The following is a 26,499-nucleotide window of genomic DNA, read 5'->3' as shown; positions in this document are numbered from 1 at the left end:
GCGCCCTTCGTAAACTTCAGCTGATCTCTGCTGCCAGTACTCTATCCCACACCAAGTTCTGCTCACCCATTAGCTCTTGTATTTAAATCCCTTCATGGCCTCGTCTCTCTCTCTCTCTCTCTCTCAATCCCTAACCTCTAGCTATGCCAATTCCTCCACCACCCCCCGTCTCCATCCCTCTGGCTTTGGCCTTGTGAACCTACTATTTGCTCCCTCGTTGACAGCTGTGCCTTCAGTCGACTAGGCCCTATGCTTGGAATCTGTTCCTTGAGTCTCTCCGCTTCCCACCACTCCTTTTAAACTCCATTTAAACTCACTTCTTCGACAAAGCTTCTGGTCACCCCTACTCATTTCTTCTCCTTTGGCTTGGTGTCCAATCTTTTTGATTCTGCCTCTGTGAACCCACTTGGGAAGTATTTCTGCATTGAAGGCGCTATGTAAATGCAAGTTGTCGTGTTGAGATTTGTTCAGCATGTACACTGATCATCAACCCTTATTTTAACTTAATAGTGCTTGCAATGTATTGACTAAAACTGACACATGATCCTAACGCTAAAGAGTAGACATGTTGCGATGGGAGGGTCAGAGCGGAAAAGAGGGAATCCTTGGCTTGTGTTGCACAATGGATCCAATTCAATTGCTGATCACGTGGAACGATGACTATTCAGACTCCATAGAGAAGACCAGCAAACAGAATGTTTGCCTAAAATGATGCAGGAAAGCTGTTGCCATTTTTAGCCATACTTGGCCTAAGATTGAAGATGAAGTATTTGCTAATGAACACTGTACATTTGCGATCTGTACAAATTGTTTTTTGCTTTAAATGTGTTGTGTCTCCACAGGTTACTTCACGCACATCTTACTGGATGATGCTTCTCAAGCTATTGAGTGTGAGACCATTATGGCTCTTGGGTTGGCTGATAAAACCACTAGAATCGTCCTGGCTGGAGATCCGATGCAGGTAGATCATATTACCAAATGTTCTATTTTAATGTTGACAGTTTTTGTTCTTGATTGGAAAGTACTTGGTTCATCATGAAACGAATGATGTCCCTTATTCCTGCCAAATATAGTCTGAATTCTGCCATTTTTAGAAATTAAACTCCATACTTCTCGATATAAATTGAGTGCTTTTACTTATTGCTTATTTGCTTCTGTATAAACACAGTGCCAGTGCAGTGATTGATGCAAAGATGCAGGCAAATATTTCACAAATTGCTTTTAAACTCATGTCTAACTTTGTGGTACAGAATGTTTGTTTGTATAAAAGTACCCCCGCATCCTGGTTTCAAAAGTCAGTTTAATGCTTGTTACAGTGCTCTCCTAAACTAAACTCTTTCATCCTCAAACCTGAATCACTAACGCCAAATCTCTAACTCTAAATTACACTGGACCCATTATTACATCTTAATGACGGTGAAGTTTTAAAATCATGAATAGAGTTAGACCAATTTAATTTGTGTTACATTAGTATACCTGTTTGGAACTGCAGGACATTTGATGCTTGCCAATGTGAACCGTTGTTTTTACATGGTTCATCTGTACACCTCTGTTCCAAATCCAAAGCAAATTCCAAAAATCAGGTTACCATTGTTTGTGCCTCATGAATATGAATAACCAATGAATGCTTTCCATTATTTTTAAAGCTTTTTGGCAGTCTGAAAATGCTAGAAATACTGAGCAGGTTTGTAAAGAGGAAAGACGGATTCCTAGCCGTTTGGGTGCAGTCTCGAACACACTTATGATTTTTTAAAAGTTGTCTATATTGGAAAAGCCTTCTCTTTTCAATCACTGACCCTTCTGTTGTGTATTTCCAGGTCTTTGTGTTTGTGTGAACGTGGCTCGGTGTTAAAATGACTCTCATGAATGTTGGTGTTTAAAAACAAAGGTTTTTGCATTTAACAAGATTTATCAGAATTGAGGTGAAAACCAAGGAATCTTCAGTTACCATTGGATGCTGAAATGGGGGGAGTTTAGGATCTTTTTGGATGGGTGAATTAAGATGGGCCAAATGACCATTATTGTATGTAATTATCTTCTGATCCTGTTATTGTGTTCCTAACTCAGATGAGGCTGCACACAGGGAGGTTAAAATAACAGTGACCTCTGTCTTTAATAAGACACTCCAGAGTGAGGAACAGGCCTTGGATGTGGGGATCCCTTGGGACTTCAGGGGATGAGCTCTGTGGTGGCGGAACATGGGAGTGCATGCTTTGCAGATACACAACACTTGTGACTATCATTTTTATCAAATATCGCCTCTGTACACAATAAGAATCAAGTGAAGCCACTCCTTAGGTGCTATTATATTGTGAGTTTTTGCTAGTGTCACTATTTTTAGTCGGCCTTTCAGGCCACTGGTCTCAAGTGTTGGCAGTTTTACCCTTGGTTTACAGCAGGCTAAGCAACACCTGCACTTCAGGAACACAGCGACAATGTAAAAGTGTCCATTGATGCTGAACTGATGCTGAAGAAGGTTGCCATTGCAGCTTTTAGTTGTGATCTTTCCCTGTGAAATACTTGGAGAAAATGTAAAATATTTAATTTTAAATTGCATTGCTTTTTGTGTTATAATGTACTGAAAAAGACGTGTTTTGCCTGAACAAAAGGTAGCGTATTTTAATAATGAATTATCAGCTAATTAACTTTTTATGTCATAATACAATAATTTTATGTCGTATCAGTACATTGATTTTATTATGCAACAAAAATGAGTTTTCTAAATGAATAAGCATTAGCCAGGTCTGACTACATGCATTGAATTAAGGGATTGTTTCACTGATGGCATTGAGCCTGCATTATATATAGATTACATGAAATCACCTAATGGGATAATTTATACAATAAGAAGGGAACAATGCAACTTGGGCAAAATATCCCTTCAAGATTCAGTAATTTCAGCTTTCGAAAAGAGGATTTAAAAAGGGAACATGGATCCCATCTGCTTGGTGAACTCATTTGTCTGGTGAGAGGCTGAACCATCCTGTTCAGGAGAGTCCCAGGTTCAGGCTCTGCACCGTGTTGGGCTGGGCTGGTGACAGGAGTGCGACAAATTAGCCTCAACTTGTTTGAGTTGAGGAAACTGGCCAGGCTTCCCATTGCTAACTGTCAGCAAATTTGCTGGAAAAGTTGATGTTTGGTGAGGGGAGAATAGGGTTCAGCTGAGATCCTCTTTCTGCACTCTCACTCCTGCCAAATAGCCTGCCCATTCATTATCAAACCTGATGCAGAAATCGTGACCATTTTGTTGAGGTATTGGAGAATGTCAGACAACTGTGGAGCTTAAGCCAGCAAATAGTCAATGGACTAAACAATCCAGCTGCTTTTTTTCCCTGGCCAATTGCTATCTCCTTATCCTTCGGGATGTAATTCCTAATTGTAACCTGCTTTTGCTGGGTCAAGTTCTGCCACCATGATTTTACTGGAGGCTTCTGTTTTATGGATATGAGATATTGTCGAACATTTTATACTATTGTAACTTATGCATCAATGAATTAAAGAGTGAATTGTTCGCTTAACTTTCAAAATGCCCCCGTTGCAGTGGAACAATTCCTTCCAGAAATGTAACACCGATGTAATGAAAGAGCTGTGCGCTTCAGTTCCTGGGATCCATAGCTATCACTAGGTCAAGTAGTGAGATCCAATTTCTTAGCAGCTTTGTAATGATAGTAAAAAAAACATTAAAAAGCTACTTGAACTCCTGATTGAAAACTTGTAGGGAAGAGGTCAGACCAATAAAATAGATTTTTCCTGAATAAACTTTCAGGGTCTGGACTACAAAAGAGTAATTTTTATGTTTTTGTATCGTTCCTGTGTGTGGAATAGATTTATGCAAATGCAGAAGTTGATGACATAATGGGGATGCTATGGTCGCAGTTACTGAGCCCAACAGTGTGAGGGAGCTGAATGAACACACACAGTAGAAGTGACACGGTTACTGCTCCAATCCTCCCGCGTTAATGACTATCTCTGCTGATTATCAGCACTCTCACACTGTTGGGCACAGTTTAAATGTGACGTAAGCAATTGATAAAAATGAGCTGTTTTCAAAGTAAAAAGCTCAATTGCCTGGTTTAGATTAATCCTGTGTGCATAAGATGTGAGATGAAGTATCTGTAATGGAAGGATTGAGAAGCAGCATTGAGATAGCTGGGGAATCTGTCTCTGCAGGGGAGGGTACGCATGGCACGATTGAATTTGCAAAAGGGGTTTTCTTTTAGAAGTTGCCACCCACTGTTTAAAAACTAATCACTGCTCCCACTCACACCAACCTAAGTAGGCCCTTATGTTAGTAACCAAAGTGACTGGAGACCTGTCTCAGCCCACACACACATTTTGCTTTCAGCTAAATAGATTCCATTTTAAATTATGTAGTTTTGTAAAGAGCACATCTTTGCTGCTGGTAGAAAGTGAGATGTGAAATTTTAGTTTCCTCTGAGCTCAATGAGCCCACAGACTACTCCTGCTCCACCTTGGCTATTATAGCCCCTGTCACTGGCTTTCCCAGTGTCGCAGCTCCAAGTCCCTCATTGCCCACTGCCAATTACCATCTCACCCAACCTGCTCCCCTCAGTTAGCCTTCCTGATCTTCTCTGCGTCCCCTTTCACCTTCTGCTGAACCCTGACCTAATTCCACCAGTGGCGCAACAATCATTGACCAAGTTATGTCGCTCGCAAATGTTTACTGCCTCGCAAGCAACACCTTGACCATTCAACAAGATGAATCTATTGATATCCTAGGACTCAGAAACCTAGCATATGGCCAATGACTCCTCCCCATCATTTTAGCCTCCCCGCCTGACTACACATGCCTCACTCAAGTGTGGCTTCACTCAAGTCCCTTAGGCTGTGTTGAAATTCCTTGGGCACTATTCCTCATTCACTATCCTCTTCCATCCCTCCATCTTTCATTTCAAGTCCTCCTCATCTACTGCCCTCAAATCCCAATTTGACTTCCTTTTCATCAGGATGATACCAAGGTTGGGAAACTTCCTTTGAGGAAAGACTTGAGATACTGGGACAACTTCCACTGAAGCAGAGAAGGTAAAGAGAAATTCTGATGGGTTTTTAAAGGCTGGCGAGTGAAAGACTGTTTCCTCTGGTTGGTGAGTCAGTGGCAAAGGGTGATCATTTCAAAATTGAAATTGAAGTGAGTGGCTAAAAATTGTTTCTTTATACAGAGAGTTATTGGTGTATGAAATGCTTTCTTATGGAATGGTTGCGATAGAGATAAATGCACCCTTTTAATGGAAAATGGAATATTTGAAGCAGAAGAAAATACAAAACTATGAGGAAAGAGCGAGGCAATGGGATTAGTTTTGGATTGCTCCAGCAAAGAGCTAGCACAGATACAAAGGGATAAATAGCTCCTTTCTGTGCTGTAAATGTCTGTGGGGTTATGGTTTGTCACTGAGATGTCGCCCTTTCTCTCCTCCCTCAGTCTTTGTACCACACAACTTCCTTCCATGGTGACATGAAACCCAATTTGCTTTCCCTGTAGCCACCTCACACGGCTTGGGCACTTTTATTGAGAGGCAATCCCCAGGTTTCCTTCTTGATCCGTTGCCCTGAACAGATAACCCTGCATGGTCGGAACATGCCCGAACTTTCCTGACCACTCAACACTCAGGCTAACTGTCACACACTGGACACGATGGGCCGAATGGCCTCCTTCTGTGTTGTAATTTTTCTATGATTCTACATGGGCAGCTTCACCGAATCTTTCTAGATTGGCCTGTGACCTGTTGATTTGGTCTAAATAATTCATGCCTGGAACATTTTCATGTCCACTGAGAACTTAAGAACAGTTCCATTCATGTCCTTATCTAAATTACAAATGCAAATGATGAATGGATCAGCCAGAATTTCATCCAGTTGAACCTTGGGATGACTGAAGCCATCGTTTTCAATCCTCAGCAAAAGCTCCACAGTCTTGCCACTGACTCTAGCCCTCCCTTCTTCCCCAGCTGCTCACTTGGGCCAGACCAAACTGCACGCAACCTCAATGTTCTGTTGGACCCAGAGCTCAGCTTCAGATGCCTTTCCTACCCATCATCAAGACTGTTTACTTTCACCTCTGCAACATTGCTTGCTTCTACTCCTGCCTTACTCCCACTGTGTCCGAAACCCTTATTCATGCCCTTGCGGCCTTTCAGATGCAACATCTCCAGTGGCCTCCTTTGAGCATCCTTACCTTTAACCTTCATAAACTCAAAATTGCCCCAAACTATTCCTCCTGCAGCATGCCCTTCACTGAGCCCTGCTTAACTATCATCCCCGTTCTCCCTAACCTAAATTGGCTCTCTGTTCCCGAAAGGACCAACTCTCAAATCCTCATATTCATGTCCCACCATGTCTCGCCCACTCTACCTCTGCAACCTTCTCCAGCCTTACTTTCTGATCTCTGCTAGGTTCTCGTTTCCTCTCTCCCGGGGCCATTTTTCCATCCTTATCCCAGAAGATTCCAAATCTAGAGAAGCATGCTCTCCGTTCTGCTTTCCTCGGTGCTTAGCTGAAGGAAGAATAGATTGTGTATGACAGAAATGGAATGGGAAATGAGATGTTTATGAAAATAAACAATTCATTAAAATATTGATGGCTATATAGAAGTGATGTGAACCATTATTTGTAAAAATAGATAAATTGCTAACTGTTTAAAAGCTGCTGCCACTCTAATACATGCATGCTAATTGTCTACTTCGATATATTTGGAGGGAGAGGCTTACAATCTGGATGAATCATTCATCGGAGTAGGACTCCTCCAGTTGGCTGGAGATAAAAGTCCATGTGACTGCCTCTGGTCATTAAACCGTCACACTGGGTGAACGTTGTCCTATCTCACCAATGCACATTCATTGCTTAACCTAAATTATCCTGATGCATGTTTAATTAGCACTCTCCGCACAGCGGCAAAAAGGGCATTGGTAACATTGCCCTAGAGCAAGTGCAGAACAGAACTTCAGCAGTTATACAAATCGCTCTTCACTTTTTATAATCTATTGCTATAGCAGAATTAAGGTTTACGTCATGTTGGAGTGAAGATTTTACTAAAATGAGACATTTGCTAAGAGTTACTTGTAATTCTTTTTAACCCCTGTGCTGTTTGCTACAGTGCAGGGCTTTCCTGAACTTGTATATTCTAAAAACCAGGATATTCATAATAGAAAAATCACCCAAAGCACACATTTTCCACGGGAATTGAACCTGGCATTTTCTGGCTTATCAGTGTCTTTACCCACAAGGCACCAGGATGCTCAGGGCCGTTGTGAAGCGAAAGGAGATAGAATCCAAATACTTGCTTTTCATGGCTTTTTGTTTCATGTTGCCCTGAATCCATATTTTAATTATTTTGCAGCAATCTATTATTTAAAAGCAACAGATAATTTGTAGAGTTGCACAGCGACTATTGGTGCATTTACAATCTACCTGGAACAGACACAGTGACAGAAAAATAGGAACACAAGTAGGCCATACGGCCCCTCGAGCCTGCTCCGCCATTCAATAAGATCATGGCTGATCTGATCATGGACTCAGCTCCACTTCCCTGCATGCTCCCAGAACCCCTTATCCCCTTATGGTTTAAGAAACTGTCTATTTCTGTCTTAAATTTATTCAATGTTCCAGCTTCCACAGCTCTCTGAGGCAGCGAATTCCACAGATTTACAACCCTCAGAGAACTTTCGCCGCATCTCAGTTTTAAATGGGCGGCCCCTTATTCGAAGATCATGCCCTCGAGTTCTAGTCTCCCCCATCAGTGGAAACATCCTCTCTGCATCCACCTTGTCAAGCCCCCTCATAATCTTATACGTTTCGATAAGATCACCTCTCATTCTTCTGAATTCCACTGAGTCGAGGCCCAACCTACTCATCCTTTCCTCATAAGTCAATCCCCTCATTCCTGGAATCAACCTAGTGAACCTTCTCTGAACTGCCTCCAAAGCAAGCATATCCTTTTGTAAATATGGAAACCAAAACTGCATGCAGTATTCCAGGTGTGGCCTCACCAATACCCTGTATAGCTGTAGCAAGACTTCCCTGCTTTTATACTCTTATCCCCTTTGCAATAAAGGCCAAGATGCCATTGACCTTCCTGATTACTTACTGTACCTGCACACTATCCTTTTCTGTTTCATGCACAAGTACTCCCAGGTCCCGCTGTACTGCAGCACTTTGCAATCTTTCTCCATTTAAATAGTAACTTGCTCTTTGATTTTTTTCTGCCAAAGTGCATGACCTCACACTTTCCAACATTATACTCCATCTGCCAAATTTTTGCCCACTCACTTAGCCTGATTATGTCTTTTTGCAGATTTTTTTGTGTCCTCCCATCACACATTGCCTTTCCTCCCATCTTTGTATCGTCAGCAAACTTGGCTATGTTACACTCAGTCCCTTCTTCCAAGTCGTTAATAGCGATTGTAAATCGTTGGGATCCAAGCATATGTCTCTGCCAATCTCTGGCTGTATGAAGTATTGGTTGAGTCTTTTCATTCTGCTTAAGAGAGCTTGCTTCTAATTGCAGTGTCTTTAAATGATGCTGAATTCAAGCACTGGCAGCATCAGCAGCTTGTCATGGAGACCTGGGGTGCTCCCGCTGGTAGGGAGCATTCAAATAGACACTTGGGATAGGAGACAGATTGGTGTGGGAGTGGTAAAGGAACGCAGAGAGAGCTTTGGAGGTGGGGAATGGGAGACACAGCTGCAATAAAAGAGTGATGACAAAGACTTGGTTTTTCAGTTAACTGAGTGCAAAGCATTTCCTCTTGTTCATTTCGAGGTTTTTGTGAAAATTGGGAAAGAACGAGATAATCAGCCAAAGAGCTTTTTCATATTTTTCCCACCCAATTTACAGCATGTTTTCAATCATAGAATCGTAGGATGATACAGCACAGGAGGCCATTCAGCCCGTCGTGCCTATGCCAGTTCTTTGGTAGAGCTGTCCAATTAGTGCCACTCTCACACCAATCTGTCAATGATACTCCACCCAAAAAATGTTTCCCTTCAAGTATTTATCCAATTGTCTTTTGAATGTTGCTATTGAATCTGCTTCCACCGCCCTTTCAGGGAGTGCATTCCAGCTCACAACTCCCAAATGTTTCTTCACGTCAACTGGTTCTTTTGCCAATCACCTTAAATCTGTGTCCTCTGGTTACTGACCCTTCTGCCTCTGGAAAGTTTCTCATTTTATCAAATTTTCTCTCTACCTTCTCTGCTCTAAGGAGAACATCCCCAACTTCCCCAGTCTTTCCACTTAACTGAAGTTCCTCATCTCTAATGCCATTCTAGTAAATCTCTTCTGTACCCTCTTCAAGGCTTTGACATCCTTCCGAAAGTGTGATGCCCAGAATTGAACACAATACTCCATCTAATGCCCAACCAGTGTTTTATAAAGATTTACCTTTATAACTACCTTGCTTTTGCACTCAATCTCTCGATTATTAAAGCCAAGGATTCCATATGCTTTTGAACAACATCCTGCCACCTTCAAAGATTTGTGGACCTACGCCCTCAGGTCTCTCTGTTCCTGAACTCCCTTTAAAATTGTACAGGTTGAAGCTCCCTTTTCCGGAACCCTCGGGAGCTGGCCTGTTCTGGATAAGACCTAGCTCTGTCAAGCCCGTGTGTTGGCTAGTGTGCAAAGGTCACCACCCGTTAAAAAAATCCACACACGGGCATCTTCCACCCTTCAGGATGTAGTTCGAGTCCTTCATTGAAACACCTGTGAATTCATCCTTTTTTGGCGTGGAAGCAAGTCATCCTCATTTCGAGAGACCGCCTGTGATATCAATCCCATGGGCTTTAATCTTGGTAACCAGTTTATTTTGTGGTGCGTTGTCAAATGCCTTTTGAATCCACAGTTACAACATCCGCTCAACTGTCATCAAACCTCTCCATTTTATGAATCATTTCAGATCTTTTTTAAAATCAAGTTTTAAAATGTTATCATTTTTTTCATCGTGTGTTGATTTTAGGGTCTTTATTTTCTCTCTTCCCATATCTCTGTTTGTGTATCTATGGTGATCATGATTGAGTGTCACCTTCACTGCATTGACCTGGCAGAAGATGCATAGCTCGTTCCCCCCTCATTGCTATGGCTGCTGGATGCTTCTGACCACTCCAGGCGTAAGCCCTCTGCCAAGCTGGTCACATTGCTGTAACCATAGTCGTATTGCATAGGCTGCCATTTAAAATTCAACTTAAGTTACTGACCCCATTATATTCAACTTCTTGAGATAATGCCTAAACTAAAGCATATTGTGATTTGAGAATCTCACTTCATTTATTCAATGATTTTAACTAACTATGGATTGATTTTGGTTATGCCTCTCCTGTAAGAAAGCAGAGTTTGAAATGTCTTATTCTCATTACATATATTTTTCAAAAATTAAAAAAAACCTTCAGATATTGAGTGAATTGAGTGAAATGTCTGCTGGAGCATTGCTTTTGTTCAGTACAAGGACTGTAATAAGATTCAGCTGGGAATCTCTTAACTGGCTCAACACAGCAGGCAACTGTCCCTGGCTAGTTAGACTTTAATAACATACACACATACTTTTATTGGTTATGGACCGATTTTCCTCCAGGTAATTGTTCTCTATATTTGGATTAGCCCTGCCACTCATTTCTCTTGAATTATAAACACTGTCGAGGCAGGTTATTCGGATACAGAGCCAAATCTGATCACAAATGCATCCTATTCTGTTATTGCCAACTCAGAGGCTGCATTAATAACTATGTAAAAATCAAAGCTTGCCGTTTCATTTGGGAGCTTTGTTTTCCTCTCTCAAGACACTGGGCAGCCTTTTCCTCTCTGTGGGGTGTGAAGGAAATTCAGAAGAAACTTCTTTACCCAAGGAGTGGTGAGAATGTGGAACTCGCCACCACACGGAGTGGTTGAAGCGAATAGTATAGCTGTATTGAAGGGGAAGCAAGATCAACCATATGGGGAGAAGGGAATAGAGGGTTATGCTGATAGATTTAGATGAGGAAAGACAGGAGGAGGCTCGAGTGGAGCATAAACGCCGGCATGGACTGGTTGGGCCGAATGACCTGTCTCTGTACCATATATCCTATGTAATTCTCCCTCTGAGGACTCTTGTGGCAGCATGTTCCCCTCTATGGAGGCACTTCATATGTCTCTCATCAACCACAGGGTGACATCCTCTCCCTGCAAGCCCATAGAATTCGTTGGCTTCAGTCCTGACATGATGTATGTGTGAGAATTATTTTGAAAACTGAGCAAATCAATCTCTGCAGATCGTTAATGCATAAATATCAGGTGCTGGATCTTGGAGGTAGTTGGAGAGGAAGAGCTGACGCTGATTGACTCAATCTACTGAATGATGCCTCCTGCCGAACAATTCTTGATGTAATGCTGGTAGCTATGGAGACATCTCATTCCCAGATCCTGCCAACTTCCTATGTGGAGGAGTTTGATTATATGAGGCATTGTTTGGCTTGCGATGCAAATGAGGAATTTTCATGCACTGACGCTCTAAGGCATTGAATGGTACAATAGGATTTTATTCCCATTATTCCCCACGCAAGTGGAAGGACGGCTTGTTTTAGTGTGTAGCCACTTATTGCAACATCTAGTTGCTGAGCTGAGATGGATTGTTGGAATAGAGTTGGGATATGGTTAGTCAAAATGAGAGGAAAGGGAAATCATTACTGCCTCTCTTCCCCTCGATGCCCCCCCTTCGACCCCCCCCAAAAAGATTCAGCCGAGAACAGCAGTGGAAATGCTTCACCATTTAATCCTCCAACAGCTCAAAAAGGGGATGAAAATGAATTAAAGGTTTATGATTGATTGCTTCAATGTTTCTCCTCCTTTGTGTGTGGAATTCTTTTCTTACTATCAAAAATATAACAAAATATTTCTAACATGCATTTTTCTCCATAATTAGTAGATTGTTCAAGTATATGGGACACTGGGCTTTATAAATAGAGGCATGGAGTACAAAGGCCAGGAAGTTCTGCTAAACTCATATAAAACATGAGTTCAGCCCCAGCTGAAGTGTGTCCAATTCTGGGCACCACACCTAAGGAAGGATGTGAAGGCTTTGGAGAGGGTAGAGAGAGGTTTATAGAATGGTTCCAGGGATGAGGGATTATAGTTGCGTAGATAGGCTGGAGAAGCTGAGGTTGTTCTCCGAACAGAAAAGACGAAGAGGAGATTTGATAGAGGTATTTAAAATCAGGAAGGGTTTAGATAGAATAAACAGAGAGAAACTTTTTCCCTTCGCTGAAAGGTCGCTAACCCAAGGGCACAGATTGAAGGTGATTGGCTAAAGAACCAGAGGCGGCGTGGGGAAAACCGTTTTTATGCAACGAGTGGTTAAGATTTGGAACGCACTGCCTGATAGGGTGGTAGATACAGATTCAATCGTAACCTTCAAAAGGGAATTGGATAAATACTTGGAGATGAAAACATTGCAGGGATATGGGGAAAGAGCCGGGAGCTGGGATTAACTGGATTACTCTTTGAAAGAGCTGGTGCAGACTCGATGGGCCAAATGGCCTCCTGTGCTGTACTATTCTGTGATTGTCCTTTCTCACACTATCTCCTATTCCCCATCTAAGGTGCAAACTGCTGCAATGCCTCTGCAACGGGACATATGAATGCTGTACCCGTTCATTTTGTATTACTTTTACCTCCTTTCGCTGCCCCTCCACCTACCCCCAAACCCTTGGTTAAATCCCTGGTAAGGATGTTATCTTAATTCCAAGTGTTTGTTTCTTTGGTGAGACTTTGCTGAGGTTGACGCATTCTGTTAGATGAAAATGCGCTATTTTTCTTTTTCTTTTGTCAATTTTCTCTACTCCCTCTCCTGAAGAGTTTGACTTTTGTGCTTGGGTCCAATTCTACAGGTGCCAGTTACTTCTCCAGTGTCTGAGCTGAGTCGCCATTCTTTGTGTGTGAATTGTAGCAAGAGGGTCATCAAAGCCAAGCTCATCCTATCCTCATGCAGCATCTACATACCTGCAGTAACACCAAAACTCACTCAATATGCTGAGGAGCAGAAGCTTTGAATATCCCCCCACTTCCCTAAACTCCCATGGGGAGTTGCTGAGGCTAATCAATGGTCCCTTGGCTCAGATCAGCGAACTCAGCACCAACTGGGCAATTGAGCCTCGAACCTTGCTGGTTTGTTCAACTCACCTATACTGAGCCATTCTGGAGGTGCATATCGGTTGCTTTCTCAAAATAATCTGTGCTTTGCTATTTTAATTGGGGACATCAATGATACGGCGAGTTTTGATTTAAATCTATAAACCGACTCCCATTTTGCCTTCCAGCTTAATCCTGTGGTATACAGCGAATTTGCTCGAGAACGAAACCTCCACATTTCTTTGATCAAGCGCTTATCACAGCTCTACCCACCTGACTTCTGCTGTCATATATCATTATCAGAACAGTACAGATCACATGAAGTCATCATCAGGTATTGCCGAAACCTTTCAGCTAGTATATTGAATGTTTTCTATGAATATGCATTTAATTATGGTTAATGTGTCTGAGTTTGTAAATTTGTCATGCTGCTAGACAGTGTGGCACATCAAATTGTTCCTCAGCTAGTTTATGCGATCTGGTTACCATTGTTATTAATTGACTATAGCTGCACTTTGTCAAAAACAGTATCATCTGACATTATCATAATCTGCAGTCAGAAACATAATGCTGATACTTGGCAGTTGGATCTGAAATGGGGCCATTGTATTTATTTTTAATTTCTTTTTTGAATGCTAATGCAAGGATTTATGTAGGTTGCATAATCTCACATATTAAGCACTCAATTTCCTGATATTTTCTCTTCTCACTCCTCCCCTTGCAGCCTCACCTCCTCCTTCCTTTCTCTTCCCCTTCCTCCTCTACCCGTCTCCTCCTCCTCCAGGATAGTGACTTATCTTGGGGTACAGTTCTGCAGACATTTGTTTGTATGAGAATTATGAGCCATTCTACTGTGGGGGGCATCACAGTCTGGACTCTCCCTTTCCTCAGCCAGTGTCCAGAAGGGTTACTGACTGGGTAGAGATGAGGAGTGTGAATCTTTGCCAAAAGAGGCCGAGGGTGATTGTAACACCCACGTACATGAGAACGGCCAACTCTGCACATGTGGGAATCAAACAGGAGACCGTATACTCCCTATACTCCGTATAGCTCACTCACTCACAATGTACACAAAAGGATCCAGAAGAGCCGGTATTGTTTTAAAAGGTGATATTTTCAGAGTTGTTTTGATCCGGTTGCTGCTTATGTTATGTGGTCCACCACACCGTTCTGAAGCTGGTCAGTACTGCTGTAAAGCCAGCAGCCACGAGTAAAGCAGGAGCAGTCCGCAGTCTGCTTTAAGGTGCAGAGTGGACAAAAAGACCATTGGGGCATTGAGCCTGCTCCATCCAGAGTCCAGGGAAGAAAGTCTGCCGCCCTTTTCTGGTTTGGCCTACATGTGACTCCAGGTCCACAGCAATATGGTTGTCTCTTAACTGCCCTCTGAAATGGTCGAGCAAGCCATTCCGTTATATAGGGATGGGCAATAAATGCTGGGTTTGCCACATCCAAGGAATTATTTTCTTTTAAAACCATAACCCCTGTTGGTCTCCTCCTTCAACAACCCATAGTTCTTTCTCCGACCTCCATCTGATCTTCATTTTGGAACTGTGACCCATTTCTTCATCTCCCATTGTCAGCAGTAGTTCCAGATCGGGTGCCAATGTATTGCATCACAGGCTAGAATTTACTGTTGGTAATATTAGTGAGCAAGTATTTAATCTCACGTGACATTCCTCTGTTCAAATTGTATTGCAGACATTAACCCTAGAAATATGATGCTTGTTTTCTAATGTCACCAACAGTAACATTTAAGCTCATATTATTGGTTCATTTCTAAAACCTCATTTGTAATACCTTTGTAGGCATTGCCTGTTTCTTATTTCCATGTTCAAAATTGGGCCTTGGGACCTTGCTGCTTCAGCATTTTAAAAATCTGCACTTGTAATGGATTATTCCCAGTGACTGACACCCACGAAAAGTATTTGCATAACTTATTAATGAACCATCTATTACCAAAATTGATGAGTGGATTGTAACATTTCATTTCAAAAACCATTGATAACTTGTATGTCAGGCTTTGTATCAATTTATTTTCAATTGTCAGCATCTATACAGTTATGGCTATATCATCATCATAGGCAGTCCCTCAAAGCGAGGATGACTTGCTTCCATGCCAAAAAGGGATGAGTTCACAAGTGTTTCAATGAAGGACCTAATATTCCAGATCCCGAATTACATCGTGAAGGGTGGAAGATGCCTGTGGGTGGATTTTTTTAACGTGGGGTGGCCTTTGCACAGCAGCCACCACACGGGCTTGACAGAGCTAGGTCTTGGTCCAGTGGCAAGGATTGCCCAAGACGAACTGGAGACCAGCTCTGCTGCACAGACCGAGTGCACACACACATCGTAATGTGGGCTGGCCTGTGCTGCCCCTGGGCCCTCGCCTCTTCTGGGCCCCAGATTCACGCCTCTCCTGGGCCCCGGTCTCTTCCCTTTAAGGATATAGGTGATGCTGTAAATGGCTGTACTCCAATATAAATCTGTCATGGTGACATTGGCCCAAAAAACAAGCATTGAGATGGTAAACTAAATTTAGTCAATTGTCCTGCACTTCCAGACACTGGCTATGTGAAGAGCTGTCTGACTTCCTGGACCTCCCCTCACCCCAACATACATTGGCCTTTTCCTCTTAACTGGACAACTCAGAACTACTTACTGTAATGCCTTTCAGCCTCTCTCAATTCTCATAGTGACTGACCCATCCATTGGCACTGAAATAACATGAACGGACTGCATGCAATGCCGTGCACCTTCTCACAGACAACCCTGCCGTGCCCCCCATCCCCTCCCCCCACTGAGAGAAACAAATACTCGATCAGGAGGGAAGTATTAACCCAGAGATGAATTTTATTGCTGTGTTGTGGTGGAAAAGCGAACATTTACTCTGCCACAAAAGTCCCCCCACAGCACTGAAAGTAATTGCAGGGCCTGCTTGATATCGTAAGCCATCTGTTAACCCTCCATTGAAGGGAATATTTGGGTGTAAGGGAGTGAAGGTTTAGCCCCGCGTGCCATCCCCAATAACAATCGCTGCAGCCCCTCCTTGCTGAGGTAGTTTCTCTGGCTTTGTTCTTTCTGCAGTTATCATGAAGACACTAAATGTCAGCCTGTGAGATGTCGTCAATTACTGAACAGAGCTCCAAATATTAAGGTGGAGAGTGTTAAAATCATGAAATATACCAGTTTAAAAAAAAAAGACACTGAAGTGGATGAATAATGCTATCAGTTTCATAATAGATCCCCGTTGAATAATCTACACCGAGTGCTCACCTGTATATTCTGCTGGGATAGGAACTTCTTGTATCAGCTGGTTCACTATTAGTTGTGCCTCAGTGTGTGGCACCCTCACCTCCGAGTCAGAAGGTTGTGGGTCCAAGTCCCACTCCAGAGATTTGAGCACAAAATCGAGGCTGACACTTCAGTGCAGTAGAGGGCATCTTCGCTGCACTGTCTGAGGTGCTGTCTCTCAGATGAGACGTGAAACCGGAGCCCCGTCTGCTCTCTCAGATGGACATAAAAGATCCCATGGCACTCACTATTTTGAAGAAGAATAGAGTAATTCTCCCTAGTATCCTGGCCAATATTTATCCCTCAATCAATATCACCAAAAACTGGTGGTCTGGTCATTATCACATTGCTGTTTGTGGGAGCTTGCTGTGTGCAAATTGGCTGCCGCGTTTTCACAACAGTGACTACACCAAAAGTACTTCGTTGGCTGTAAAATGCTTTTGGATGCCCTGTGGTCGTGAAAGGCGCTGTAGAAATGCAAGTCTTTTTTGTTCGTTCTTTAAATTTGGTCAGTTTTGATGGTGTAGCACTTATAGTCAAGTAAAGCAATGCAGTATGTGGAGATCTATCTGAACTCAATCTATTAGTACGCACTTGATGTATTCCCCTAAAACTCAATGTGAACTTTGAGCAAATACCCTTCATTAAATAAGTGAAATTATGGATCACGTGGGCTAACTCAACATGCCTGTATTTTTTGTATGCCATTTTAATCATTCTTTACTGTTCTTTCATTAGTCTCGCATCAGAACTGTTCTACAGAGGGAACCTTGCAGCAAACGGCAAGCAGCCAACCCACAAAGATTTTTATCCCCTCAAGTTCTGTGTGGCCTGGGGAGCAGACGTACAAGACAGAAACAGCGCCAGCTATTACAACTGTTCTGAGGTTAGCCGTGGCTGATTCTACACTAATTCGATGTACTTGAGCAAGAGATGAAGGAGATTCATTTTTTATATTGTCCGGAGATGTGTAATGTGATTAGCTACATTGGCAGTGATGAAAAATGTTATAAAAGACTGTTTATCTTGCATTTGATTTGAATTGTGAAAGATTATTGCTTTTTAGAAAGGTACTAATGGTTCCAAGATAAGAGGAGACTAACTGATGTCCTGTTTCTGACTGCTCTATTTTTAATCGGGTGGTAGAGCAGTGAGAGATCGGGGCCCAGGAGATGCGAGGGCTCAGGGACAGAATGGGCCAGTCCCCACTGCGATCTGTGGATAATAGGTTCCTCCAGTCGTATTGGTTAACCCGTGCCACTGGATCAAGACCTAGCTCTGTCAAGCCCGTGTAGTGGTTGGTGTGCAATGGCCACCCCACGTTAAAAGAATCCATGCACAGGCATCTTCACTCTTTAGTATGCAGTTCGGGACCTAGATTGTCAGGTCCCTCATTGAAACACCTGTGAACTCATCCATTTTTGGTGTGGAAGCAAGACATCCTCGCTACGAGGGACTGCCTAATACTACTATATACTAATGGTTCTTTCAGCTGCTTTGCCTGATTATCCTTAATTTCTCGATGTCGGTTGGAATGGGCATTCTTCTTTTTAATATGTAAATGATCCAGTTAGCCTAATTTCTGTAAAATGCAAATTTTACAGGCCAGTGTGTTTTGTTTTTATAACGTTGGTAATGTTTTTGAGGTGTGGAGTGATTGAGATGATACCGTTTCTCTTTGCCTTTTTTTGATCTGGAGACCTATGCTGTGGCTTTTCCACCCACAACACGATTTAATTTAGAGAAGTGTGAGATGATGTACTTTGCGGGGGCTAATAAGGAAAAGGTATACACATTAAGCAGTAGGCCACTTAATAGTGTAGATGAACAAAGGGACCTTGGAGTGCTTGTCCACAGATCCCTGAAAGTAGCAGGCCAGATGGATATGGTGGTTAAGAAGGCATACGGAATGCTTGCCTTTATTGGCCGAGGCGCAGAATACAAGAGCAGGGAAGTTATGCATAAATTGTATAATACTTATACTTTGTATCATACATAAATTGTATAATACAAATACTTTGATTAGGCCACAGCTGGAGTACTGCATGCAGTTCTGGTTGCCGTATTATAGGAAGGATGTGATTGCATTAGAGAGGGCGCAGAGGAGATTTACTAGGATGCTGCCTGGAATGGAGAATCTTAGTTATGAGGACAGATTGGATAGGCTGGGTTTGTTCTCATTGGAACAGAGGAGGTTGAGGGGAGACCTCATTGAGGTGTACAAAATATTGAGGGGCCTGGACATAGTGGATCGTAAGGGTCTATTTCCATTGGTGGAGGGGTCTATTACGAGGGGGCATAGTTTTAAGGTGGTTGGTGGAAGGTTTAGAGGGGATTTGACGGGTGGCTTCTTTACGCAGAGGGTTGTGGGGATCTGGAACTCGCTGCCTGGAAGAGGGGTGGATGCAGAAACCCTCACCTCTTTTAAGAGATGGTTGGATGGGCACTTAAAGTGCCGTAACCAGCAGGGTTAGACTGGTAATTGGGATTAGACTGGATGACCTTTTGTTGGACGGAGTAGATATAATGGTATGTCCTCCAGGGAATAGAATACGGCTAGGGTGATGATCTGGACTAGTTTCGTTCATCTGGATGGATCGGAGAGGAATTTTCCCAGATTTTTTTCTCCCTAAATTGGCCTGGGTTTTTAATCTGGTTTTTGCCTCTCCCAGGAGATCACATGGCTCCGGTTGGGGTGGAGTAGGAATGTTTCAGTATAAGAGGTGTCGCAGTTGTGTGAGGCGGACTGGTTGGGCTGGATGCTCTTTGCCTTTCCGCCATGGTTCATAGGTTCATATGTAACCTTTAGGGCTGCTGGCCAAGGGCTGTGCGACTCTTTGTCAGCCGGCGCGGACAGGATGGGCCGGAATGGCCTCCTTCTGCGCTGTAAATTTCTATGTTTCTATGGTCTGGAATCCGCCTACTCCAGGTGCTGTGGTGTATATTCACCTTTTCATTTAACTTTTCTTTTTCTCATATTTTTCTTTCTGCACCACTTCTTTCCTCTCCCCAGACTAGACATTGTGAGCTACTGCCATGCCTTCACCTCTGCTGCTCTGAGTCATTCAGTGATTTATTTTTGAATACTTCTTTTTGCCATGGGTGGGTGGGGGTGAAATGGCACTGTTCATTCTGTATCTACTTGGTAACCTCCCCCGACCTGAATATATTTTCCCTTTCACAGTGACATTGTGGTATGTCACAGTAATTTCCCCGCACTCCTCCAAATTGATCCCCGAGGTCAGATAATGGAAAACTGGTTTGGATGCTTTCAAAAACCAATCCAGGAATGTAATTGCTGCAAGTGGTTGAGCAAGACACAATACAAAATCCTAAATTTCTTCTTGCAATTGTGTCTGAATTTCGCCTGCACTAGGAAATTAACGGTGTTGAAATTTTATCACCCATTGTACAGTTTCCTTGAAGGAAAATGCCCTATCGATCAAAGTGTTTGCTTTCTACATAGCTGAAGCCAAGGACCTCTGCTTATACAAGCACTGTTTCATTTGGTAACGAAACATTAGATTAAGCCCATTATCAAACAGCATCAAGCTCAATGGACTGCAGGATGCATTTTGTTATCTTATCCCTAGATTGATTGAATTACCCACTCTACATCCTGAGGAAACATGAAAGCTCATTCTAATTGTGTCACACTTGACCCATTACTGTGGTTTGACCACATCGAAGTGACTGGTCACCACATCAAATCATAGAATTCCCACTTCCTGTTGTTTTTCTCCTGCATAAATTTATTGTAGCTCACCTATGTATGGAGATTCATTGGGGGTAATTTGGAGTTATATTGCTGGGCAAGGGTGGTTCAATGGCCCCTTTTACACCTCGTCCAGTTTCCTTTTCCACACCCGTTCTGTCATCCGTTTCTCGCCCGTGATAAAAGTTACAATTAACCCCACTGATCCAATATGTTCATTGGCTCTTGTTGGTACAGTATATGTCTTCCTCGTTCTTGGAATGTATTTTAGTCTCCATCGACAGACCACGTTCCCGTCCTTGTTCTCCATTCTCTGACCTCACACATTTTCTTTGTGTGCTTAGCTTTCTTCACAGAATCATAGAAACTTACAGCACAGGAGGAGACAATTTGGGCCATGCTGGCTCTTTGAAAGAGCAGTCGTACATTGACCGTCCCCCCCCCCCCCACCTGTTTTTTGTCCGTAACCCTGGAAGTTCCTCATCCTCCAGTACCTGTTCTGCCTTTTTAAAATGATTTATGGAATCAGATTCCACCACCTTTTCAGGTAGAGCTTTTCAGATTCCGACACCTGAGTGAAAACATTTCTTCTCATCTCCCCTCTTTGACACTGATTTTAACTCTGATTATTGACCCATTTGCCAGAGGGACTATTTTTTTCTCTCTCTACTCTATCAAAATGTCTCATCATCATGAAAACCTTTATTAGGTCTCCTTGTTATTGTTAATCTCCAGAAGAAGCGAGCGATGCTTCCAGTAGGAAGCTATTTACACAGCAGAAACATAGAAAATAGGTGCAGGAGCAGGCCATTCGGCCCTTCTAGCCTGCACCCGCCATTCATTGAGTTCATGGCTGAACATGCAACTTCAGTACCCCATTCCTGCTTTCTCACCATACCCCTTGATTCCCCAAGTAGTAAGGACTTCATCTAACTCCTTTTTGAATATATTTAGTGAATTGGCCTCAACAACTTTCTGTGGTAGAGAGTTCCACAGGTTCACCACTCTCTGGGTGAAGAAGTTGTTTCTCCTCATCTCGGTCCTAAATGGCTTATCCCTTATCCTTAGACTGTGACCCCTGGTTCTGGACTTCCCCAACATTGGGAACATTCTTCCTGCATCTAACCTGTCTAACCCCGTCAGAATTTTATATGTTTCTATGAGGTCCCCTCTCATTCTTCTGAACTCCAGTGAATACAAGCCCAGTTGATCCAGTCTTTCTTGACAGGTCAGTCCCGCCATCCCGGGAATCAGTCTGGTGAACCTTCGCTGCACTCCCTCAACAGCAAGAATGTCCTTCCTCAAGTTAGAAGACCAAAACTGTACACAATACTCCAGGTGTGGCCTCACCAAGGCCCTGTACAACTGTAGCAACACCTCCCTGCCCCTGTACTCAAATCCCCTCGCTATGAAGCCAACATGCCATTTGCTTTCTTAACCGCCTGCTGTACCTGCATGCCAACCTTCAATGACTGATGTACCATGACACCCAGGTCTCGTTGCACCTCCCCTTTTCCTAATCTGTCACCATTCAGATAATAGTCTGTCTCTCTGTTTTTACCACCAAAGTGGATAACCTCACATTTATCCACATTATACTTCATCTGCCATGCATTTGCCCACTCACCTAACCTATCCAAGTCACCCTGCAGCCTCATAGCATCCTCCTCACAGCTCACACTGCCACCCAACTTAGTGTCATCCGCAAATTTGGAGATACTACATTTAATCCCCTCGTCTAAATCATTAATGTACAGTGTAAACAGCTGGGGCCCCAGCACAGAACCTTGCGGTACCCCACTCGTCACTGCCTGCCATTCTGAAAAGTACCCGTTTACTCCTACTCTTTGCTTCCTGTCTGACAACCAGTTCTCAATCCATGTCAGCACACTACCCCCAATCCCATGTGCTTTAACTTTGCACATTAATCTCCTGTGTGGGACCTTGTCGAAAGCCTTCTGAAAGTCCAAATATACCACATCAACTGGTACTCCTTTGTCCACTTTATTGGAAACATCCTCAAAAAATTCCAGAAGATTTGTCAAGCATGATCTCCCTTTTACAAATCCATGCTGACTTGGACCTATCATGTCACCATTTTCCAAATGCGCTGCTATGACATCCTTAATAATTGATTCCATCATTTTACCCACTACTGAGATCAGTCTGACCGGTCTATAATTCCCTGTTTTCTCTCTTCCCTCCTTTTTTTAAAAAGTGGGGTTACATTGGTAACTTTGAAGGTATGAGGCATGAATTGGCTAAGATAGATTGGCTAATGATACTTAAGGGGTTGACTGTGGATGGGCAATGGCAGACATTTAGAGAACGCATGGATGAATTACAACAATTGTACATTCCTGTCTGGCGTAAAAATAAAAAAGGGAAGGTGGCTCAACCGTGGCTATCGAGGGAAATCAGGGATAGTATTAAAGCCAAGGAAGTGGCATACAAATTGGCCAGAAATAGCAGCGAACCTGGGGACTGGGAGAAATTTAGAACTCAGCAGAGGAGGACAAAGGGTTTGATTAGGGTAGGGAAAATGGAGTACGAGAAGAAGCTTGCAGGGAACATTAAGGCGGATTGCAAAAGTTTCTATAGGTATGTAAAGAGAAAGAGGTTAGTAAAGACAAACATAGGTCCCCTGCAGTCAGAATCAGGGGAAGTCATAACGGGGAACAAAGAAATGGCAGACCAATTGAACAAGTACTTTGGTTCAGTATTCACTAAGGAGGACACAAACAACCTTCCGGATATAAAAGTGGTCAGAGGGTCTATTAAGGAGGAGGAACTGAGGGAAATCTTTATTAGTCGGGAAATTGTGTTGGGGAAATTGATGGGATTGAAGGCCGATAAATCCCCAGGGCCTGATGGACTGCATCCCAGAGTACTTAAGGAGGTGGCCTTGGAAATAGCGGATGCATTGACAGTCATTTTCCAACATTCCATTGACTCTGGATCAGTTCCTATCGAGTGGAGGGTAGCCAATGTAACCCCACTTTTTAAAAAAGGAGGGAGAGAGAAAGCAGGGAATTATAGACCGGTCAGCCTGACCTCAGTAGTGGGTAAAATGATGGAATCAATTATTAAGGATGTCATAGCAGCGCATTTGGAAAATGGTGACATGATAGGTCCAAGTCAGCATGGATTTGTAAAAGGGAGATCATGCTTGACAAATCTTCTGGAATTTTTTGAGGATGTTTCCAATAAAGTGGACAAAGGAGTACCAGTTGATGTGGTATATTTGGACTTTCAGAAGGCTTTCGACAAGGTCCCACACAGGAGATTAATGTGCAAAGTTAAAGCACATGGGATTGGGGGTAGTGTGCTGACGTGGATTGAGAACTGGTTGTCAGACAGGAAGCAAAGAGTAGGAGTAAATGGGTACTTTTCGGAATGGCAGGCAGTGACTAGTGGGGTACCGCAGGGTTCTGTGCTGGGGCCCCAGCTGTTTACATTGTACATTAATGATTTAGACGAGGGGATTAAATGTAGTATCTCCAAATTTGCGGATGACACTAAGTTGGGTGGCAGTGTGAGCTGCGAGGAGGATGCTATGAGGCTACAGAGTGACTTGGATAGGTTAGGTGAGTGGGCAAATGCGTGGCAGATGAAGTATAATGTGGATAAATGTGAGGTTATCCACTTTGGTGGTAAAAACAGAGAGACAGACTATTATCTGAATGGTGACAGATTAGGAAAAGGGAAGGTGCAACGAGACCTGGGTGTCATGGTACATCAGTCATTGAAGGTTGGCATGCAGGTACAGCAGGCGGTTAAGAAAGCAAATGGCATGTTGGCCTTCATAGCGAGGGGATTTGAGTACAGGGGCAGGGAGGTGTTGCTACAGTTGTACAGGGCCTTGGTGAGGCCACACCTGGAGTATTGTGTACAGTTTTGGTCTCCTAACTTGAGGAAGGACATACTTGCTGTTGAGGGAGTGCAGCGAAGATTCACCAGACTGATTCCCGGGATGGTGGGACTGACCTATCAAGAAAGACTGAATCAACTGGGCTTGTATTCACTGGAGTTCAGAAGAGTGAGAGGGGACCTCATAGAAACATTTAAAATTCTGACGGGTTTGGACAGGTTGGATGCAGGAAGAATGTTCCCAATGTTGGGGAAGTCCAGAACCAGGGGTCACAGTCTAAGGATAAGGGGTAAGCCATTTAGGACCGAGATAAGGAGAAACTTCTTCACCCAGAGAGTGGTGAACCTGTGGAATTCTCTACCACAGGAAGTAGTTGAGGCCAATTCACTAAATATATTCAAAAGGGAGTTAGATGAAGTCCTTACTACTCGGGGGATCAAGGGGTATGGCGTGAAAGCAGGAAGTGGGTACTGAAGTTTCATGTTCAGCCATGAACTCGTTGAATGGCGGTGCAGGCTAGAAGGGCTGAATGGCCTGCTCCTGCACCTATTTTCTATGTTTCTATGTTACCCTCCACTCGATAGGAACTGATCCAGAGTCAATGGAATGTTGGAAAATGACTGTCAATGCATCCGCTATTTCCAAGGCCACCTCCTTAAGTACTCTGGGATGCAGTCCATCAGGCCCTGGGGATTTATCGGCCTTCAATCCCATCAATTTCCCCAACACAATTTCCCGACTAATAAGGATTTCCCTCAGTTCCTCCTCCTTACTAGACCCTCTGACCCCTTTTATATCCGGAAGGTTGTTTGTGTCCTCCTCAGTGAATACCGAACCAAAGTACTTGTTCAATTGGTCTGCCATTTCTTTGTTCCCCGTTATGACTTCCCCTGATTCTGACTGCAGGGGACCTACGTTTGTCTTCACTAACCTTTTTCTCTTTACATATCTATAGAAACTGTTGCAATCCGTCTTAATGTTCCCTGCAAGCTTCTTCTCGTACTCCATTTTCCCTGCCCTAATCAAACCCTTTGTCCTCCTCTGCTGAGTTCTAAATTTCTCCCAGTTCCCGGGTTCGTTGCTATTTCTGGGAAATTTGTATGCCACTTCCTTGGCTTTAATACTATCCCTGATTTCCCTTGATAGCCACGGTTGAGCCACCTTCCCTTTTTTATTTTTAATCCAGACAGGAATGTACAATTGTTGTAGTTCATTCATGCGGTCTCTAAATGTCTGCCATTGCCCATTCACAGTCAACCCCTTAAGTATCATTTGCCAATCTATCCTAGCCAATTCACGCCTCCTACCTTCAAAGTTACCCTTCTTTAAGTTCTGGACCATGGTCTCTGAATTAACTGTTTCATTTTCCATCCTAATGTAGAATTCTACCATATTATGGTCACTCTTCCCCAAGGGGCCTCGCACAACGAGATTGCTAATTAATCCTCTTTCATTACACAACACCCAGTCGAAGATGGCCTCCCCTCTAGTTGGTTCCTCGACATATTGGTCTAGAAAACCATCCCTTTTGCACTCCAGGAAATCCGCCTCCACCGTATTGCTTCCAGTTTGGCTAGCCGAATCTATGTGCATATTAAAGTCACCCATTATAACTGCTGCACCTTTATTGCATGCACCCCTAATTTCCTGTTTGATGCCCTCCCCAACATCACTACTACTGTTTGGAGGTCTGTCCACAACTCCCACTAACGTTTTTTGCCCTTTGGTGTTCTGCAGCTCTACCCATATAGATTCCACATCATCCAAGCTAATATCCTTCCTAACTATTGCATTAATCTCCTCTTTAACCAGCAATGCTACCCCACCTCCTTTTCCTTTTATTCTATCCTTCCTGAATGTTGAATACCCCTGGATGTTGAGTTCCCATCCCTGATCATCCTGGAGCCACGTCTCTGTAATCCCAATCACATCATATTTGTTAACATCTATTTGCACAGTTAATTCATCCACTTTATTACGGATACTCCTTGCATTAAGACACACAGCCTTCAGGCTTGTTTTTTTTAACACCCTTTGTCCTTTTAGAATTTTGCTGTACAGTGGCCCTTTTTGTCTTTGCCTTGTGTTTCTCTGCTCTCCACTTTTCCTCATCTCCTTTCTGTCTTTTGCTTTTGTCTCCTTTTTGTTTCCCTCTGTCTCCCTGCATTGGTTCCCATCCCCCTGCCATATTAGTTTAACTCCTCCCCAACAGCACTAGCAAACACTCCCCCTAGGACATTGGTTCTGGTCCTGCCCAGGTGCAGACCATCCGGTTTGTACTGGTCCCACCTCCCTCAGAACCTGTTCCAATGCCCCAGATATTTGAATCCCTCCCTGCTGCACCACTGCTCAAGCCATGTATTCATCTGCGCTATCCTGCGATTCCTACTCTGACTAGCACGTGGCACTGGTAGCAATCCCGAGATTACTACTTTTGAGGTCCTACTTTTTAAATTAGCTTCTAGCTCCTTAAATTCGTTTCATAGGACCTCATCCTTTTTTTAACCTATG

The 26,499-nt window shown here is 43.2% G+C and overlaps 1 protein-coding gene across 4 annotated transcripts in view; it reads left to right on the top strand.

Moving 5' to 3' along the window:
* Positions 1–26,499, top strand: part of LOC139281294 (probable helicase with zinc finger domain) — a 369,458-nt gene that overhangs the window by 135,059 nt on the left and 207,900 nt on the right. For all 4 annotated transcript variants that reach the window (XM_070901422.1, XM_070901423.1, XM_070901420.1 and 1 more), the window contains 3 exons: positions 843–961; positions 13,300–13,445; positions 17,141–17,288. In XM_070901422.1, coding sequence (XP_070757523.1) covers positions 843–961; positions 13,300–13,445; positions 17,141–17,288 — 413 coding nt within the window. The remainder of the gene's footprint in view (positions 1–842; positions 962–13,299; positions 13,446–17,140; positions 17,289–26,499) is intronic.

Source organism: Pristiophorus japonicus, chromosome 15, assembly GCF_044704955.1.
Source record: "Pristiophorus japonicus isolate sPriJap1 chromosome 15, sPriJap1.hap1, whole genome shotgun sequence".
Lineage (NCBI taxonomy): Eukaryota > Metazoa > Chordata > Chondrichthyes > Pristiophoridae > Pristiophorus > Pristiophorus japonicus.
Note: the sequence above shows the minus strand (reverse complement) of the source record. Positions and strands in the feature narration are given on the sequence as shown.